Source organism: Pan paniscus, chromosome 12, assembly GCF_029289425.2.
Source record: "Pan paniscus chromosome 12, NHGRI_mPanPan1-v2.0_pri, whole genome shotgun sequence".
NCBI classification, from domain to species: domain Eukaryota; kingdom Metazoa; phylum Chordata; class Mammalia; order Primates; family Hominidae; genus Pan; species Pan paniscus.
Window position 1 is genome coordinate 31332912 of NC_073261.2, and position 14706 is coordinate 31347617.

General features: G+C 52.6%; 1 protein-coding gene across 1 annotated transcript in view; it reads left to right on the forward strand.

The window, feature by feature from the left end:
• Window positions 1–1928: 1928 nt before the first annotated feature.
• FAM178B (family with sequence similarity 178 member B) overlaps window positions 1929–14706 on the forward strand; it is a 97989-nt gene continuing 85211 nt past the window's right edge. The window contains exons 1-5 of the mRNA XM_057301269.1: window positions 1929–1994; window positions 2210–2631; window positions 3751–3812; window positions 6898–7005; window positions 14075–14227. Coding sequence (XP_057157252.1) covers window positions 1931–1994; window positions 2210–2631; window positions 3751–3812; window positions 6898–7005; window positions 14075–14227 — 809 coding nt within the window. The 5' untranslated portion in view covers window positions 1929–1930. The remainder of the gene's footprint in view (window positions 1995–2209; window positions 2632–3750; window positions 3813–6897; window positions 7006–14074; window positions 14228–14706) is intronic.

Sequence of the window (14706 nt, forward strand, 5' to 3'; positions counted from 1 at the left end):
ACTAATTACTGATAAGGAATGACTTCTGCCATTTTGCTATTTGTTTTCTATATATTTTTCTTTTTCTTCCATTAATGCCTTTTGTGTTTATTTTCTTGTAGTATATTGTTTTAATTGCCTCCTCATTTCCTTTTTTTTTTTTTTTTGAGATGGAGTCTTGCTCTGTTGCCCAGGCTGGAGTACAGTGGCACGATCTTGGCTCATTGCAACCTCCGCCTCTTGGGTTCATGCCATTCTCCTGCCTCAGCCTCCCGAGTAGCTGGGACTACAGGCGTCCACCACCATACCTGGCTAACTTTTTGTATTTTTAGTGGAGATGGGGTTTCACTGTGTTAGCCAGGATGGTCTCAATCTCCTGACCTCATGATCCGCCCACCTCAGCCTCCTAAAGTGCTGGGATTACAGGCGTGAGCCACTGCGCCCAGCCCCTTTTCTGTATATTTTTAAGTTATTTCCTTAGTGATTACCCTGGAGATTATAATTTATATCTTAAATTTATTTATTTATTATTTATTTATGTATTTTGAGACAGAGTCTCACTCTGTTGCTCAGGTTGGAGTGCAGTGGTGCAATCTTGGCTCACTGCAACTGCCGTCTCCTGGGTTCAAGTGATTCTCCTGCCCCAGCCCCCTGAGTAGCTGGGATTACAGGCGTGCACCACCATGCCTGGCTAATTTTTTTTGTATTTTTAGTAGAGATGGGGTTTTGTCATGTTGGCCAGGCTGGTCTCGAACTTCTGACCTCAGATGACCCACCCTCCTCGGCCTCCCAAAGTGCTGGGATTACAGATGTGAGCCACCGCACCCAGCCTCATTATTATAAAATTTTAATGTTTTGATTATTTATTGACCATGTGTCATAGTCATGTTGATTTGAATTTCTTTCACTATTGAGTTTGAATCTTGTTGTTTGTTTTTTGTAAACTGTGATTTCCTTTGATCATTAGACTCTTTATTAGCCTTTCATCTGTGTTGCAGTTTATCTGAGCCTGGGCCTGATCCAGTGGGAGATGTCTGTGTGTGTGCCATGGTCCATCTTGACTGGAGACAGGCAGTTCCTCCTACTGGAGGACGCTTGTTGGGCCAGCCCCAGGGCCTCTTAAATCACTCATTCATTCAGCGAAAATGCACAAATGCCTACTGTGGGCCAGGTCTGTGCTGGTGCTTGGGAAATGGCAGGAACCAGACATCCCTGTTCCACACCTTGTGAACAAACAGACTTACAGGGTGGCACCAAGTAAGTAAGATGGGTGGGGCGTCATCTCAGAACATAGCTTTTCTGCTGAGCTGTGCTGGTTTTGTTTTGGTTTTGGTTTTTTTTTTTTTGAAATGGAGTCTCACTCTGTTGCCAGGCTGGCATGCAGTGGCACCATCTTGGGTCACTGCAACCTCTACCTCCCAGGTTCAAGCAATTCTCCTGCCTCAGCCTCCCGAGTAGCTGAGACTAAGGCGCACGCCGCCATGCCCGGCTAATTTTTTTTATTTTTATTTTACTAGAGACGGGTTTCACCATGTTGCCCAGGCTGGGCTTGACCTCCTGACCTCAGGTGATCCGCCCACCTTGGCGCATGTCTGTAATCCCAGCTACTTGGGAGGCTGAGGCAGGAGAATCACTTGAACCCAGGAGGCAGAGGTTGCAGTGAGCCAAGATCACACCGCTGCACTCCAGCCTGGGCGACAGAGCGAGACTCCGTCTAAAAAAAGAAAATTGATATCCTCACATTTGCCCATCATGTCCTTGAAATGAGAAGTCAGATTGTTCCCTCCATCTCAGCAACTTGACCTTGGTGGGATCAGAAGGCCAGTCCTCAGGGCGGACCCTCTTGGGCACAGTGGGCCCAGGCCCTCCTCTGTGGGAATCACAGGGTTTAGAGCCTTTAGCTTTCTTCTGGAGGTTCACCTGCCCTCACAGGCGCTTCCTTCCAGGACAGATGTCCCACGGCTTGCAGATGGCTGGGCCCCAGGAGACGGTGCTAGCCCTTCCTCTGAGAGAAGGTAGGCGTCTCTCACCTGCACAGGTAAATCCCCACTGAGGTTTGGGGGCGAGAGGAAGTGGAGAGCCCATGGCTGAAGGATTTCCCTTGCATCCTTCCCACAGCAACCCCAAGTTGTTCTCTCACCCATTTGCTGCTCTCCTTACCCAGTGTGGCCTGACGTCTGGGACAGTGGCAGGTGGGCAGAGGGACCACAGTATTCTGTCCTGTTTGCAGGGGTGCAGGCTGCTGTCACCGTGCCCATCCTCCTGTACAACCTGGAGGATGGCTTGTCAGACCATCCCCTGGACCAGGGGCCCTGCTGCCCTGCCCGGCGGCCCTGCAGCCCTGCCTCGGCTCCAGCTCCCACATCGCCAAAGAAGCCCAAGATGCAGGCGCCTGGGGAAACGTTTCCCACTGACTGGAGCCCCCCGCCCGTGGAATTCCTCAACCCAAGGGTGCTGCAGGCCAGTCGGGAGGCCCCGGCCCAGAGGTGGGTGGGTGCGGCGGGCCCCCAGGGCCTGAGGAGACTGGCCGGTGAGCTGCCCGAGGAGTTGGAGCAGGAACACCTGGACTTGGACCCGAAGAGGGGCCTGGCCTTGCCAGAGAAGCTGTTCTGGAACACGTCAGGCCCGAGCCAGCAGGCTGCGGCCCCAGAGGTGAGCCTGTGTCCACCCTTGGCCTCTTCTCCTTGGCTACCCATCTTTAGCCACCCTTTTACAGTCACCCCAGGCCACCCTCTCCTCAGCCACGCCCCAGCTGCTCTTCCTCAGACACTTCGCCTTGACCATCCCTCCTCAGCCCTTGGGCCCTCATGGCTGGAAGCGCAGGCCCCCAAGGCCAGGATGCACCTCGCCCTGTGTCTCCACCAGTAACTCCTGCTGACAAATGGCTTTGGGTGGCAACAAATTCGATGCCACTTCATGGGGCCCCTTGAGGCTTTCATGGCTGAGGTTAGGGTTATGGCCCCGGAGCAAGGAGGGATCTCAGAGCTGAGGTCTGGGCTTGGTTGTCTGTAGAGACTCAAGCTGACTCTGGTCCAGTGGATCGGGAGTCCTAAATGGAACTTCAATGATGAACTTCAAATTGGGAGTAAGCTCCTGCTGCTAGGTAGACTGTGGGACATTTACAGGCTGTGGATCGAGAACAGTTATTCTAAGAATGGGTTTCAGCTGTTTGTAACAGCCTGCGAGAGAGAGACAGACAGACAGACAGAGACACAAGGGAGAGGGGGACAGAGGGAAGGAGAGAGAGAGGGAGGGGGGAGAGAGGGAAGGAGGGGGAGAAGGAGAGAGAGGGAGGGAGGGAGAGGAGAGGAGGAGAGGGCAATGGGGAGGGGCACAGTGGGAAAGGGAGCAGATAGGGAGGGGGAGAGAAGCTCTTTGGCTTTGATAGGGAATGATGTCAGATCATTGAGATTGAAAAGTGTGTGGTGCAGGATAGAGCCTGGTGCAGGATAAGCTGTGTGGTGTGGTGTGCTGGCGCCTGTGATGTGGTACTGTTTGCTGTCTCTGTGTGAAGTGTCTCTGAAAGCACATGAGGAATGCCTATCCCATGGGCACCTGTGGGGAGGGAACAGGTGGCTGGGGGTAGGGGTGGGGGCAGGGAGACATTTTACCCTGCGCCTTTATACTTTTTGATTTTTTAATCCTGTAAACATAGTATCTTTTCAGAAAAGCAAACAAAATAAATAAAGGGCTTAATTTAGTTTTTTTTCTTTTTTCTCCTCTATCTTTGTACTTCTCTGTCGTCCTCATTCCCATGTCCTGTTTCTCCAGTTTTCCTGGGGGGGCTCAGGAAGCTACTTCAACAACCTGGACTACTTACTGCAGGAGAAGAGGTGAGCACAGGGCGTGGCCTGTCATGGGGTGCTTATTTCTGCAGGGTTGGCAGCAGTCCCAGGACTCACTGCAGAGTCTGGTCGGAGTACAGCGGCCTCCCACCCAGACTCAGCCTGCCCTGTGTGCTCTGATCAGTAACAGGCAGGTCGCCAGGGCAGGGGGTGGCATCACCAAGGCAGAGAGCCCCCAGACTCCCACCACGAACAGAGCCCTCCTTCTGGGTCCCCTCTCCACCTTGGCTCCATTCTGCCCAACTCCTGCCAGTTTGAGGGTGTCTCCTCCCACTCAAGGGTTATGTGAGAGGGAAGTGGAAAAGCAGACTGCTTTGTGGCTGAGGGTTACAGCCTGGCTGTGGCTGGAGGGTCATGCTGGGCAGACGGGACTTCCTAACATTTCTGCCGCTGCTTTCTACCCCAGTGTGCAGGCACGCGTTGCCCATTTTCCCATCCTCTCTGAGTTTCACACCTGCCTTCTCCCAGCATATTAGCTTCTAACTAGCTCTCTCCCTGTCTGCCATAAGTAGTTTCCACAGACCGCTGAAGGCAGCAGTCACGTCTGATGAGATTGGAAATCCCTAGGGAGGTGCAGGTGGCTGGGGACAGACAGGGGTCGTCTTCATGGGGGCATGCTCTTTGGTGGCATGTGAGCAGGTTGTTCACACTTCCTGAGTCTTTGTCCTCTCCCGTTGTTGTGTTGTGTTGTTTTTGTTCAGTGCATGTCCATTGTGTTTGGAGAAGTTAAGTGTGGGTGGGGGCGATGCCACCCTGGAACACCCAGCTCTCCTGGTGGGAGGACTGATACCCACTCTTTCCACCCTCCTCAAAGTTCCCAGCCCTGTTGGCAGAGAGCTCCTCATGCACTGGGATGAATTATTCTTTGGTCCGTTCCTGGCCCTCTGGCCCGCCCTGGAGTCATCTCATCTGCCTCTGCTGTGCAGCCCCTCTGGGCTTCTCCGACCCGGGAACTTGTGTTGTTTAGCTCCTTCACCTGAGTGATTTTCTCCCATTAGATTGTATGTTAGGGAAGGTACCATGCCTATATATTTCCACGGTGCCCAGCATGGTGATGTACATTTAGTAGACGCTTGAAAATATTGGCAGGAAAATGAGCAGCTGGGGCCTCCTCGTGACTGCTTGTCGGTGTGCCTGGCATTGGGAGGGTCCTGCTCTGTGCTAGTCAGCTCGGGCTGCTGTAACAGGATGGCACACACTGGGGGCTTAAACAATACAGTTATTTCTCCCAGTTCTGGTGGCCAGCAGCCCAGGATTGAGGTTCTGGTCAGTCGGTTCCTGGTGAGGGCACTCTTTCTTGCTTCTTGCTGTGTCCTCACGTGGCAGAGAGAGCACAAGCTCTCTGGTGTCTCTTCTTTTAAGGACACTAATCCTGTGGGATCAGGGCCTGTCCTATGACCTCATTTTACCTTAATTACTTTCTTACTCCAAATACAGCTATACTGGGGTTAGGGCTTCAACATAGGAATTCTGGGAAGACACAGACATTTAGTCCATAGGACGCTGTGTGCTGCACCATGCCAGGCTCTGGATAGTGGAGCTGATGGTGCAGCCCCTGCTTCCCTGGCAATTTAGCATAATGATCTCATACTACCCACACTGTCATGTTGCCGTGGAGGAGCCCAGAAGAGTGACACCTAACTTAACCCGGAGTCGGAAAAGGCTCCCAGATGTATCCTTGTCACTGAACCTTGCAAGAAAGGAAGTTTTGTTTGGTGGGAGGGGGATGACTGCACATGTAAAGGTGGATAAGACACACTGTGCCGGTCAGGACCCAAATTCTCAGTGCAGAGGGGTTGGAGGGGCGAGGCAGAAGATGCAGCCAAGATGAGATGTGCATGGGGCTGGAGCCTGAGGGGCCTTGTTGGACACAAGGCTGAGTCATGGGAGAAACTGAAGCAGGCAGAGATATGTTTTCTCTTGTTTAAGAAACTGCAGGCTGCATTTGGAGAAGGGATGGGAAGGGCAAGAGCAGGACAGTGATGAGGGGCTGAGGGGGCCTGGGACGGGGCTCACAGCCAGGAGGCCCCTGGGAGGAGGGCGATGGGGCTTCTGGTGGGTCTGGTGGCCTGGCTGGTAGACATGGGTCATTGGAGGGGCCCAGTCACATTCAGCTAGAAATCACTCAGTGAGTGGCTGGCTAGCAGGATCTGAGCTCACGACAGGCCTGGGGTGGAGAGAAAATGTTAGAGAACTGAGGACCCATGGGCCCAACCAGGGTGGGCACCTGGAGGGGCCAGACAGGGGCTGGGGAGGCTCCCAGGGCTCTCTCCACAGCCTGGGCGCAAGGGCAAGGAAGGCTGTGTTGGTTTGCAGGGCGGGAGGAGGGTAGGGGTTGGGGCTCTGGCAAGGTAACAGGTGTGTGGGGCCTATTGTGGGGGCCAGTTGAAGTGAGGCGCGCAGGGGCTGGTGGCGGAAAACAGAGCCCCAGGAGCGAGGCTGGAAGGCTAAAGAGAGAAAGGGAATGAGCAGGAGCAGAGGGGCTGCCCTAAGTGGCTGCAGAGTCAGGCCATGCACGTGTCAGGGATGCCGAGGAGCCAGGGCATGAGATCTTTCCTGGTCACGTGGCTGAGGAGCAGAAGGGCTAGCCTTAGGCCTTGGTGTGTTTAAAAAATAAATAAATAAATAAATAACGAATCCGAGTGCTTGCCTGTTGTCCCTTGAGAGGCTGAGGTGGGAAATCGCTTGAGCCCAGGCATTTGAGGCTGCAATACACTTTGGTTGCATCTGTAAAAAGCCACTGCACTCTGGCCTAGGCAACACAGTGATGTCTGGTATCAAAAAAAAAAGACCAAACAGGGTACACAAGTAAAGATGCATTGGAAGTTGTGTGGTGAGAACCATCTTCTGGCCTGCTTGCTCCTCTCTGCTCATTTGGGGAAAGCACAGTCTATGTAATGCAACCTGTCCCCATTGCCTTAAAAATCTGTGTGAGCGGCTTCACAAGGAGACCAGCCAGGACGGCGCAGCCCTCTGGTCTTGCTGTGTTGGTGGCAACACCTGCAGCCCAGTGACAGGGCTGCACGATGGGGAACAACACTGACCCCTGGCTCTGGCCCTCGACTTCTTGTAGGGAACAGGCCCTGGAGCAGGAGCGAGAGAGGCTGCTTCTGCAGGAGTGTCTCAATCTCAACTCCTTGGATCTTGATGAAGAGGAAGTGCCACTCACACCCGAGCACAGGTGAGGGGCAGGGGCCTGGCACCAGCCTCCGAAGGGGAAAGACTGAGGTGCCAACCCACTCTGGTTTTGGACAGAGTTTTGACCAACATGGTACAGTGATTTGTGTACTATTTGTGAATTCTAAAGCTACCTCTTTCTCTTAAAGCCACATTCACTCATTGATTCAAGAAAGATCTGATCACCTACTGTGCATCAGGGTCTCATTTGAGCCTTTGCCACACAGGGATCATAAAACACAGCTTGCTCTGCCCCAATTATCTGCCCAAATTCATAGAAACAGATCTCTTGGGAAAATAACTACACAAAACCACAATCTAAATGAAATCTGCTTTCAAGGGGAGGTTACGACCATGTGAGATTTTTCATCTTCCCCTAACTGGAGAAGAGAAAGTAGCTCTGAGTGGGGGCCCTGATTTAATTGGGCCATTGGCTGGAGGGAGGGCTGGCTTCATCTCTACTTCGGAGCATCAGAGATGCCCAGGGCCACAACCGAATCCATTTTCAGGGCACACTGTTTTCCATCCGTCTTGGTCTGTTGGGGCTGCTAGAAGAAAGGGCCATAGACTGGTGGCTTCTAAGCAGCTGAAGTCTGTTTCCCACAGATATGGAGGCTGGAGGTCTGAGACCCGGGAGCCAGCAGGGTCGGTCCTGGTGAGAGCACTCTTCCAGGTTGCAGACTGCCTAAGTCTCTGTGTCCTCACGTGACAGAAAGAGGCAAGAGAGCCCTCTGGGGCCCTTTCATAAGGGTACCAATCCTATTCATGAAGGCTCCACCCTCATGCCTCATCACCTCCCAAAGGCCCCACTTCCTAATACCTTCACCCTGGGGGTGAGGATTCAACACATGTATTTTGGGGGGACACAAACATAAGCCTGTAACACCATCCATTCACCCATTTGTCCATGTGTCCATCCATCCATCCACTCACCCAGCAGACATTTATCGAGTGCCAACTATGTGCGAGGCTCTGCTGTAGCTTCGGGATGTGGCAGGAACAAAACCAGACAGATCTCTGCCTTCCCGCTGCTTCAGCTTTCCTTCCGGAGACAAGCAGTAAATAAGATCAGTGAAGTTGTGCTGCAAGGGCTCCTGAGAAAGGCTAACGCTGGGGGCATAAGGAGTGCTGGGAAAGGTGTGGGCTCTGATGATGTGGGCTCTAATCATGTGGGCTTTGATGATGAAGGCTCTGATGATGAAGGGATGTGGGCTCTGGGAAGGGTGTGGGCTGTGATGAGGGCTCAGGGAAGGCCTTGTGAGCAGGTCTTCTAAGCAGCACCTCGAGGAGGTGAGAGCCAGTTCCAGGGACCCTGCTGTGGGAGTGCACCTGGCGTGTGGGAGCCTGGAGGAGGGGGCTGGTGGGGGATAGGAGGTGAGGGAGGCCAGGGGCAGGCACTGGCTCTTGGAGGCTTTCCTCTGAGTTAATTGGACACATGTCTGCATAGGACCCTCTGGCCGCTGTGTTGAGGATAGACCAGTTAGGTGTGGAGGCCAGGGCAGGAGGGAGGGGACCAGGAGCAGAGGAGGCCTTGGCAGGAATCCAAAAGTAATGACGGTGCTTGAGGATGGGGTGGACACTGAGGAGTGGGCAAATTCTGGGTGTATTTTCAGGGTAGAAGTGACAGGATTTGCTGACAAATGGATGGAAGGTCTAGGAGAAAGAGAGGACTCAAAAGGGACCCCCGGAGCTTAGGTCTGAGCAACTGGAAGGTTGGAGTTATCTTTAAATAAATTGGGGGAGGCTGGGCACGGTGGCTCATGCCTGTAATTGCAACACTTTGGGAGGCCAAGGCAGGAGGATTGCTTGGGCCCAGGAGTTTTAAGACCAGCCCCGGCAACATAGGGAGAGCTTGTCTGTCCTAAAACATTTTTAAAAAGTACACAGATATGTTGGCACATGCCCGTAGTTCCAGCTACTTGGGAGGCTGAGATAGGAGGATCACTTGAGCCGGGGAGGTTGAGGCCGCAGTGAGCTGTGATCACACCACTGCACCACAGCCTGGGTGACACAGCAAGACCTTATCTCTTAAAAAAAAAAAAAATGGGGGGAGACTGAGTGACTGCGCTACATGCTGCGGGTAGGGTGGGCTTGGAATCAAGGGTTCATTTGGGGCATCCTGGGGCAAGATCAGGGAGGCTACTTGGAGAGGCAAGCTTGGGAGTCACTGTGTACGTATGACATTTAAAGCCACAAAACCGGGGCAGAGCATGGTGGCTCTCATCTTGTAATCCCAGCGCTTTGGGAGGCTGAAGCAGATGAATCACTTGAGCCAAGGAGTTTTGAGACCAGCCTGGCCAATATGGTGAAACCCTGAACCCTGTCTCTACTAAAAATACAAAAATTAGCTGGGCGTGGTGACGCGTACCTGTAATCCCAGCTACTCAGGAGGCTGAAGCAGGAGAATCACTTGAACCCGGGAGGTGGAGGTTGCAGTGAGCCGAGATCGTACCACCTCACTCCAGCCTGGGCGACAGAGCGAGACTCCGTCTCAAAAATAAAAGTAAATAATAAATAAAGCCACCAAACCAGATGATCACCTGGGGAGAGAGAACAGCAGGGGCCCAAGGGCATGGAGCCCACAGCATTTGGCAGCCACAAGGAGGAGATGGCAAAGGAGATGGAGCAGGTTGCAGGGAAGCCAGATGCCTGGGTGCCAGGCTGCTGGCCCAGAGTGGGAATGATTGACGTATGATTTAGAGGTCACAGTGCCCTGCACAGGAGCAGCTCTGCTGGAGGCTAACCTGACTGGAGTGGGCTCCTGGAAGAACAAGAAGGGACGAAGGAGAAGAATGGGCAGTAGCTGAAAAGGGAAGTGGGGTCAGATCAGTGGGGTGGTTTCTTTCTGGCTTTTCTGTTTCTCTTTCTTTGATAGAGAGAGTAACAGCACGTCTGTAGGCCAATGGTAGTGACCAAGAGAGCGGGGAATCGATGCTAGGGAGGCTGGAGGGGAAACTTGAAGAACATGTGCATTGGGCTGCAGGGGAGGAGGTGGCCCCAGCTGTGTGGCCAGGGTGGGTCAGGCAATACACCCCGGCTCCTCTGCCACCTGGGCCTTGCTGCTTCTGTGAGCCTGGCCGAGGTATTATTTAGTGCTGGTCTAAGCACCACATGGGCGAAGTTCTGTTGCACACCCTAGGTTAGCATTCTGCATTCACTCTTTAAAGGCCTGTTGAGTGATAACACACAGACTTCCTGGTGGAGGGATGTGGCCTGCTTTTAGGATCCCCACATTACATGGGTGCCCAGAGATAGTTATGAGTCACACCTGGGCTGGCCATTTACCTTTTTTTTTTTTTGAAGTTTTTCTGATAATCATCTCTCTCTTTTATTTTATTTTTCCCCCAAGATGGAGTCTCACTCTGTCGCCCAGGCTGGAGTTATCTTGGCTCACTGCAACCTCCGCCTCCCAGGTTCAAACAATTCTCATGCTTCAGCCTCCTGAGAAGGTGGGACTACAGGTGTGGGCCACCACACCTGGCTAATTTTTATATTTTTAGTAGAGACAAGATTTTGCCACATTGGCCAGGCTGGTCTTGAACACCTGGGCACCAGGGCTCAAGCAATCTGCCTGCCTCGGCCTCCCCAAGTGCTGGGATTACAGGCGTGAGCCACCGTGCCCAGCCTGATAATCATCTCTTGACTAAATCAAGGATCAGCAAACTTTGTGAAAAGTTTGTAAATAGCAAATATTTTAGGCCTTGAGGACCAGGCGGTCTCTGTCAACTCTGCTGCTGCAGCAGGAGGCTCCTGCAGATACTGGGTGAATGAAGGCGCATGGCTGTGCTGCAGTGAGCCCTTGTTGCAGAAACAGGCCCCACACAGGACTCAGCCTGCAGGCTGTACTTTGCCTGGCCCAAATTAGAAGGACCCCTGCCTCCTGACTGGTGCCAGTTTTTACAGTGAAAGTTTAGGAATGTGTTGGGATTTGAGCAGCCGTCCCAGGTGGACAAAGAGAGCTCCTCACACACTGCCCAGAGTTCCAGGGAAAGGCAGCCGGCCGTGATGTCCCACATGGACTCCCACGAGGCAGGTGCTGCTTCCTGTCTGATGTTGCAGGAAGCATGTGGATGGGCGTCGTGGGGCATGTAGACTGAATTTAATTAGCGTGTTTAGGGCCAAAGGCCTTCCTCGGCAAGAGCACTTTGGCAGCATTATATTTGATGAAAGCAACTTTCTCTCTGAGCTGAGGTGCATGGATTTGGTTTCCAGGTTCTCCACTCACTAGCTACATAGCCATGGAATCAAACCTTTTAAAACCTTTTTAAAAATCTCTGCAGCAAGAGTAATTCTTCCAGCTCTGTATCTTTCTACCGAGTACCTCCAGCATTCCGGAAGTCATGGCTTGGATGTTTTGAAACTCCTCACAGAAAGGAAGTTATCTGTGCAACCAGCTTAACGCAGAAGGTAGTCCTGGCTTTGAAAACACTGGTAATTTGCTGGGCGCATGACGTTTTCCAGTGGTGCTTTGAAAAAGCCTCTTTGACAACAGCCACTTTGAGGTGGTGGTTTTGATGTGGGATCATTTGGATGAGACTGTTCAGCTTTCTGCTTTACAAAAGTCATTCACCAGTGTACAAAGCCAGCAGCCTCTTCATCCCTGAATAGGGCCAGGGAAGGGGGTGCAGGTCAGGAAGGGATGCTTAGGGTGGGGGCTGACCACTGCCTGCCAGACAAGGCGTCATCTAATTGCCACAACTGCCCGTCACAGAAAGGACCCCTGACAGTCCCGAGCAAGCATCTGTGCATGCTCTAACAATCGGCTTGCATCTTGAATGGGTGACATCCTCAATTCTCCATTTCTTAAAGTTAAAAGACCTTGCGTGTGTGCTGAGCCTGGGGCAGAGGCAGATATTTAAACCACAACATCATCCTTTATTCTCAGCTCTAGGCTGCACAGGAAATCCCCAATTAGATGTATAAGAGTCGCCTCAGGACTCTTAATAATGCACATACATTACAGCCAGCATCACAGAAGTCCCTTTAAAAGATGGTTTTAGGGACAGGGACAGGACCCCTTTATAGATTAGCCTAGTTCTTATAGGCTTTTTTTTCTTTCTTTTTTTTTTTTTTTTTTTTTTTTTGAGACGAAGTCTTGCACTGTTGCCAGGGCTGGAGTGCAATGGCACAGTCTTGGTTCACTGCAACCTCTACCTCCCAGGTTCAAGCAATTCTCCTGCCTCAGCCTCCCTTTTCTATTTTTTTCCCTTTGAGACGGAGTCTTGCTCTGTCACCCAGGCAGGAGTGCAGCGGTGCAATCTCGGCTTACCGCAACCTCCACCTCCCAGATTCAAGCAATTCACCTGCCTCAGCCTCCCAAGTAGCTGGGATTACAGGTGCCGGCTACCACGCCCAGCTAATTTTTGTATTTTTAGTAGAGACGGGGTTTCACCGTGTTGGCCAGGCTGGTCTTGAACTCCCGACCTCAGGTGATCTGCCCACCTCAGCCTCCCATAGTGCTGAGCCACCGCACCTGGCCTAGGCTTTTAATAATTTGTTCATTTTTTCAAACTAAAAAACAATTTAAGCAATAGATACAAAACTAATGGCAAAGACATGAACCAAACAGGAAATTGTTTTACCGTTTGTGTGGTGGTTTGGTGAGATGCTTCCTGAAGCCCGCAGGGTCAGAGTCCTCCCGGGTCTGCAGCATCGTTCCCATTTGTTGTGCCATTTCATTCTCAGGACCACCCTGTGATGTGGGTCAGGGCCGTACCTTGGGTCACTTGGCCAGAAAGTGAGACAGGTTCCATGTGCTAGGTTGGTGGGCTGCAGGCGACGCCACACCACACCCAGTGCCAGTTGCTCATATCCAGATCCTAAGGGGGCCCCTGGGCTGTTCCGCCCCTGGGTTTGCTGTCCCAAACAGTGGGCCTAGCCGGAAACCAGGGAATGGGCCGTCTCCTGATTAGAGGAAGAGAGGCAGTGTCCAGAGCTTGTTTTATTTTATTGTTCCTGTTAAATTTGTGTTATATTGCTATAAAATCAAGCAGAACATAGTTATATGAAGTAAAGAGGAAGTTGCCCTCTTTTCCTCTCCCTTCCCTCTGATTCTGCTCCCTGGGATGACCCTCAGTTGTAGTGGGATATGTCATATGCTGGGGGTGGGCGTTGCACGTGTCTGAGCATGTCTGTGTCCGTGCATATGTGTGTAGGCTTGTGTGTGTGTACACACACACACACACACACACACCCCCACCCTCTGCTGCTGTTTTCACCCAAGAACTTACTGGGCTCAGCCACGTTGCCAGTCCTTCTTTATGTAGATTTAGCTCATTCTTGGGAAACATCTTCGCTGCCTCCCTTTTCCCCATCCTCATTTCAATGGGTCATTAAGTCCTGACAGTTTTCACCTCTCTCCGATACTGTTGAAATGTATCCCTTCTCCTCGTCCCTTCTTTGTCCATGGGGCCAGCTCCCATCCACTAAATCAGACTCTCTGGGCCGGACCGGGCCCAGGATCTGCATTGCAGCAGCTGTCTGGGTGGTCCTCAGAGCCCTGGAGCTTGAGGACTGCTGGCCCTGAGAGAGAATTCAGGCTCCTTCATATGGGCTCAAGACCCTCCTGCTTCCGCCCACGCCCATGCCACCTGCTTGCCAGCCTTCCTGCCCCTCCCAGGATGCCGTCCTGACCCTGGCTGCACCCAGCGCTCCTCTCCTGGGCCCTTATGGAGCCGCCCTGTAGGCCTCTCTGTCCACTCGCCAGAGGGGATTGCCGTGATTTGTTTATGCCCTTCCTGGGTGGTCCATTCCTGACTCACCCTCCGTACCTGGCATTGTAGGTGTGCAGTGGAAGTCTGACCTGACAGATCCATTGGGTGGGGTTGGGTCTTCTGGCTGCTGGACTGGTGCCCTGAGCAAGGGATAGGCCTTATTGATGGGAGACTGAAGGGCTCCTGCGTGCCTAGGTGGGCTCTTCCTCCATCAGCAGGTGGCGCTGTCCCCTTGGTTTGCCGCAAGGACTGCAAGGCAGGGAGCCCGTGGCCCCCTCTATCCTTCCCTGGGCCAATGGCCATGCCTCAGGCCGAGGTGCATCTGCTGATGCCCGGCCCTCCTGCCCCTTGCCTTGCCAGGATGCTGGTGGAAAAGTACTCAGTGTCCCTGCAGACCATCCCGCCGGTCCATCCAGGTGAGACTGTGTTTCTGCCCAGGTGTCACCCCCTGCCATGCATCCTGGACTCCTCACTCCTGAAGCCACGCAGCCACCTGGAAGGGCTGTTCCTCAGGTAAGTGTGGGGAGGAGGGGTGAGGGGGTGGCGCAGCCTGTCCAGGACCCCTCCCTCCTGGAGTCCAGGGATAAGGGCCACCCCAAAGGGGGAAGTTCGAAGAGGTGATCAGGCCAATTTGAATGTGTCAGTTTTTAGAGATATAGGTGACATTGTCTACTTACAGTATTTCATTTACTAATTTTGTTGCACATAATTTAAAAATTCCCACATTATAGCAGATAGCCAGTTGTGCATTTACAGGTTCATGTTGCTTTTCCCTCCCCTACACCCCAGTGTCACAGAACAGCAGACTCACCATGAGTGCCTTGGGGCTGTGTCTCCGTCAGCACTGGCCCCTTCCTGGGCCATCGAGGGCACGTGATGGGCCCTTCCACCTACTTGTTGGAGGCACTTCAGTGTGTGTGTGTGATGCAGACACTGAAAAGCGTGTCCCCAGCTGCAGGCACATGCTCTAACAATACAACAGCTCTCTTATT